Genomic DNA, 5688 nt, shown 5'->3' on the forward strand with positions numbered 1-5688 from the left:
TCTGATCAAGCAGACAGCACCAAAGAGGCAAGTTCACACAAAAATCCGAAGTCCACTATAGCAACATTTCATGCACACACTATAAAGAACCAGGAGAGGCCTTCACTTTTCCTCCCTGAACTCAATGGCTGACTTCAGCCCACCACTCGCCCAGTTTCTCCCACCCTCCATCTTTAGTACGGACATCTTCCCTACAGGAGGCCTGTGATGCATGTCATGTGCTTAGAACACTTAAAAGCTCTCTGGACACACTAAATGCTATTGCCAAGCATTTCCAAATTTAGCACTACTACTCCATCATTCACCGGGATGATCACAGTGGATTACCGGGAAGTGGTGTCTATCCCATGATACTGGATCTGCTAAAATCCTTTCCCTCAACTTGACAAAATTATTAAGAGATTTTGGGACAATTGTGTTCTCTAACCCAAATAAGCATTTTAAAGGCAGCGAGATGAAAGATGACACTTTACCTTTTTGGCAGGCATCTAGGATTTCAGCATCACAAGCCTGTCAGACAAGCAAAACCAGAAGAACCTTTACGGGACCATTCTCAAGCATTTTCTCCCTCCCTCCTTCCCTCTGGGGGACCCACAGTGTTTTTACAAAGCAGAGTTCTGACACGACCTTTCTTTCAAAGGGTATCTGAAATCTAAAGAAAGAACCCAAAGCCCAGTGCGCAATACCCAGTTCCAGCAGATTCCCTGATGGGTCAGGTTTGACTAAACAGCACAGCAGATATAGGGAGGCAAACAGAGACCTTAAATAAATTCCAGTCAATCCCTAACTTCAAGCCCTTCAGATCGGAAGTGATGACTTCAGAGAGCGATGGCTTGGGCTGACATAATCCTGTAAATGTTAAAAGAAACAAGAACAGATATTAAATTTCACCAAAAGTGGGGGGGGGGGGGCGCGTAGTGTGCTATCCAGGGCTGGGAGCAAGACTTACCATATGGATACAAGGGATCTGGCCCAGCCAAGATGGCATAAGCAATTGCAGCATCTGCCACTGAAACACAGAGAGGGCCTGGCCAAGGTGCAAAATGGAAAATGAGTGCATCATGAGTGCATTGTTATACAGTTAATTTCTTCAATTAAAGAAATTAAATTAAATATTTGTCATCTGTCTGGGCAGATTACAAATTGTTAAAAGAACACAATGTCAAAACAAAATGACAGAAATAACTAAATGTAAAGATGTCTAAACAACTGTAAAATCTAAAAATGAAGTCTCTCAAATGCATGGAAGAAAATATAACAATGTCGCAAGGTGCCAGGTAGGTCTCCTTGGGGAATATATTCTGCAAATGAGGCAGCACAACTGAGAAATCCTTGTCTCTTGTGGGTACCTGGCACAATTCCCCTCTTATCTGGCCCTTACTGGTGGCCCTCTGGTTTCCAAGATCTCTACTTTTGTTTTTAAGAAGCTTTTAAAACCTGCTTTCCCCACCCTGGTGGCCATCAATTGGGACTATCACTCCTATCAGGCCCAACTGGCATGGCCTATGGCTGGGAATGATGGGAGTTGTACTCCAACACATCTGAAGGACGCCCATTTGTGAAAGCTCCTTTAGATTGCAGAATTAAACCAAATGGGATAGTGAAGTTTTAGGGAGGCAGAATGAGCTACACCATTTCAGATCGCACATTTCGGCGGGGAGAGATTGCTGTTGTAAACTCTCCAGAGAGCTTCTGCTATTGGGTGGTATAGACATGAAAAAAGATAAGAAGTAACACAGGAAGTTTAAAAAAGGGAGACAAACATTTTTCTCGTCCCCCCAATGCACTAGTTTTCTATCTTCAGGGAAGTACGTCTGGCAAGAATCAAAACAGTAGCGTATACCAGCAGTGCCTTTTATTCTGCCATCCCATTCCATTCATGTGTAAGTCAAGCATCCATCTGAAAATCAGGAGGGCCTGCAAGTGTATCCAGAGCTGAAGGATAACATGCTTAGTGACCACTTGTGGCCCTCATCATGCTCCCTTTTCCCCATCTTTCCCAACTCACCATCCCTTGCCCAATATACACGGTATGTGAACTCTGAGCCCTTCACTTAGATACATTTTGTTGCCTCATTTCTATAAAGCAGGGAGGGACTATGCCCACCCCGCTAGATGTCAATGCAGCCAACTCCCAGCACACACAGTCAGGCCAGCCAATGGGCACAGATGACAGGGGTCGTAAGTTAATGCCACCAAGAGGGTGCCCGCTCCTGCTGTAAAGAAAGGCAGTGGCATTAAATGCATCCTGTCCTTCCAGAATATAATGGATATATGATTTCTTGGCTGTCATGGATATCATGCACATGATTTCCTGCAGCTCGAAATACAAGGCCAGAGACATCTCTTACCGAGGCTTACAGTAGAATACGAGAGAGGATGACAGCCAAACGCACTGATTCGTCCAAATGTTCCTTTGAATAAGACACAGCAAATTGGTTAAATGTGCAAAGCCATAAATGACCAAAATGGAATGCCAGAGACCAGTTAACCAAGAGTGGCAGATCAGGTTAGGCTTCCTACAGGAGGAAGAGCAGCTCTGTGTCCCAAGTTTTCCCACCAAGAAACTCCAAAAAAAAATCCTCAAATCTGTCTAGTTTAGTACACTGGACTCAGGGCAGTGTCCGGACCTGAGCAGTCCAAGGATCCCCACTCAGCCATGGAGCTCTACAAATGATGTATTCTTCTGGTGAAGAAAGAGAGGGTGGGAAATGAACTCTACATTTCTAGGAAGATTATTCACTGCAATTAACTGGTCCATGGTAAGTAGGAGCTCCCATTCCATTTCTTGGAAGATGACTCTCAGTGCACAGTACTGTTGAGATTTCTATATTGCTCCATTCCTACCTTCCTTCTCCCCACCCCACATCTAGGAAAATGCAGGATCCACAATCAAATAAACAGATGTTACCTTTCAGTCCCACAATGCCGCAGAAAGAAGCAGGGATCCTGACAGAGCCACCTCCATCTGTACCAAGAGCCAGAGGGCAAAGGCCTAGAGTAATGAGAGCCTTCCACTGAGGAAAACTGTCTGGTCTGACATTTTCCCCCAGCTGCTGACCTTACCATGAACCTCTGGACCCTCTTGTCCTTCTGCCCACTTCTTCCACTCATCTCTCCAAATTTCCATCTGCAATACTCACCCCATCCATTGTACACCCTCACCTGCAGCCACAGCAGCTGCGGACCCACTGGAACTGCCACCAGTGAAATGATGGGGATTGTAGGGGTTTCTAGCTGTACCATGGAATCTGCAGTCAGGCAGAGAAATACGTTGAAGATAGTTATCGTCAGAGTCAATGAAGAAGGAAGGAATGTAATGCCTTGGTGATAGTTCCTCGTGTCCAACAGAGGACCCTTTTGGCAGCAGCCCGAAGGCCAAAATAAACACTATGCTGGCAGACAGTGTGTTGCAACAGGATCTGCAAATGAATCTATTTTGGGGTGAAGGGAGAGAGATGGAGGTGCAGGAACTGAAAGGACAGCAAGGCCAAATGATGGTGAAGGGGCTTTAACTTTCCCTGTAGCTGCACTGCTTGCCCTTGTCACTGGGCTCTAGCTATCACACCACAGTTCTATCCACCACAGAACTAGAAACAACCATTGCTGGAGAAACACCTTGATATGCCAGTTTCTAGGTGACAACCAAGGGCAAAGCTCCCACACTCACTCCATTATATCTTCAGCAGGACCCAAGCCAAATCTATCACTGTTGCGACTCAACAAAGCCAGAGCCAAAAGATATCTCCTTCCTGCCCTTCTGCCCACATGCAGATATTCTCAAAGGCTTCTTTCAAGCCCACAATTCCCACAACTGACTCTGCCACAGTAGAGAGCAAAACCATCCTCTTCTCAGTCACAATGGAAAATCTGTCATTCAATGACACTTGTCCACCAAAGTAACATATTCCAGAGAGGTAACTCCATTACCTGTATTTTTCTAGAAAAAGCTAAGAGTCTAATGAAACCTTAAAAAGTAAGAAACGTATTGTAACATAAGCTTTCATGAAATGAGCTGGTCTCTAAAATGCTGCCAGACCTATTTTTTTCATCCTCCACTACAGACTCTTCCTAAAGAATCCAAGGATTCCCAGAACACAGTGTGAAATGAAAGCATGAAGATTTCATGAACGTAAACTACTTTACCTGTTGGGGTTACAGCCAGTGGTCCCAATACCCAACTCATGCATATTTGAGGCACCAATGATAATGGCACCAGCCTTCCGCAGTTTAATGGTCACAGTGGCATCTTCACTCTCCGGCTCCAAGCCCAGGTATTCTGTTCCACTCCGGTGGTGATAAGGCACCTCATAATGGACACACACACAGATAAAGCTATATTATGCTAGGATTCCTGATGAACACAGACCAGCGGTGCCCTTCTTTCCCTTACAGTGGTTCAAAATTGTTGTCTCAAGTCAAAAACAATTCAAACAGAACAGTGCCTCCCTTCTTAACAATTTCTTTCAGTAATGGCAAGTAAAATTAATTTGCCTACCACTTTAATCTCCTCCTTCAAGCACACTGGAATTCCATCTAAAAGAGAGAGGGGCTGCTTCCTTTTATAGCGAGCTGTGGAGTCCTCAGCCATCTGAGCAGGGAGAGATTTTGAAGATCAGATGTGTAACATTCATTAACTGCTGAGCAGGAACAGAAATAGAAAATGTTTGAACAGGCAGACAGGCAAAAGGGGCCCAGACATGATGTCAACTTGGATTTGAATTGCAGGGGGTATCCCCCATTCCGAAATAGGTATCATTTGGAGGAAGCCCTTTTCTAGTCAACAGAAACCTAACACACCTTGATTATCTCCTGCTGGTTCCACTGAACAATTGCTCGGATGGAGAGACTTGACTTCTCATCATCTTGCAATGCAGCAATAATATTCTTAGCCACTTGAAGAGGTGTTAATTCTCCAGATCTAGGAAACAGGTAACAGTCAAGAATACTTAACTTACTCTTTTTTCTCCCTGCCATAGTCACACTGAAGGGTGTGGGCTCGATTCTAAGTTCCTCAAGATCAAGGGTCCAGAAATGAGCTATTAATGGATCAGGGCTCCCACTTCTGATCTTGAAATACTTTAAATCTTTTCTTGGATGCTTATGCTGTACTGAAGTGGAATAATTACTGCACTATGACAGGGGCAAAAAAGGATTTCTTCCCACCTGATGCAAGCCCCTGCTTTACTTATTATTTCCACTTCTAGGTCGCCCCATAACCCAAGGGTTCTCTGGGTGACTTACAATTGTTTTCCCCTGAATTTTGCCTGCTGCCACAGAGATTCAAATGTATTAATTTACATGGAATATGTCCCCACTTTTTGGCTGCAAGAGTTCCCAAGACACCTTACAATATAAAACACATTGAATAAAATTCACTAAATGAAAAGAAAAAATACACAAGAAATGAGAAGACACTATTTTTACAGCAACAGCTAAAACAATCTGCAAACATTTGCAAAATAAGAATGTCTTGACTGTCCTTCATATAATCTGGTCATAATTATATAACTGGCGACAGTGACACATGCGTTGGTGACTTCCTGACTTGACTTCTGTAACGCGCTCTATGTGGGGCTGCCCTTGAAGATGGTCCTGATACTTCAATTGGTTCAAAATAGAGCTGCCAGGCTGCTGACAGGAACTGGACGTTATGCTCACATGACTCCAGTTCTCCGTCAGCTTCAC

General features: G+C 44.2%; 1 protein-coding gene across 1 annotated transcript in view; it reads right to left on the reverse strand.

Moving 5' to 3' along the window:
• LOC123034767 (fatty acid amide hydrolase-like) overlaps positions 1–5688 on the reverse strand; it is a 36598-nt gene that overhangs the window by 10199 nt on the left and 20711 nt on the right. The window contains exons 6-14 of the mRNA XM_044452386.1: positions 4801–4921; positions 4499–4591; positions 4147–4307; positions 3166–3251; positions 2912–2995; positions 2352–2414; positions 950–1027; positions 761–849; positions 474–510 (exon numbers count right to left, since the gene is read on the reverse strand). Coding sequence (XP_044308321.1) covers positions 474–510; positions 761–849; positions 950–1027; positions 2352–2414; positions 2912–2995; positions 3166–3251; positions 4147–4307; positions 4499–4591; positions 4801–4921 — 812 coding nt within the window. The remainder of the gene's footprint in view (positions 1–473; positions 511–760; positions 850–949; positions 1028–2351; positions 2415–2911; positions 2996–3165; positions 3252–4146; positions 4308–4498; positions 4592–4800; positions 4922–5688) is intronic.

Source organism: Varanus komodoensis, unplaced genomic scaffold (assembly GCF_004798865.1).
Source record: "Varanus komodoensis strain SLA01 unplaced genomic scaffold, ASM479886v1 scaffold72, whole genome shotgun sequence".
NCBI lineage: Eukaryota > Metazoa > Chordata > Lepidosauria > Squamata > Varanidae > Varanus > Varanus komodoensis.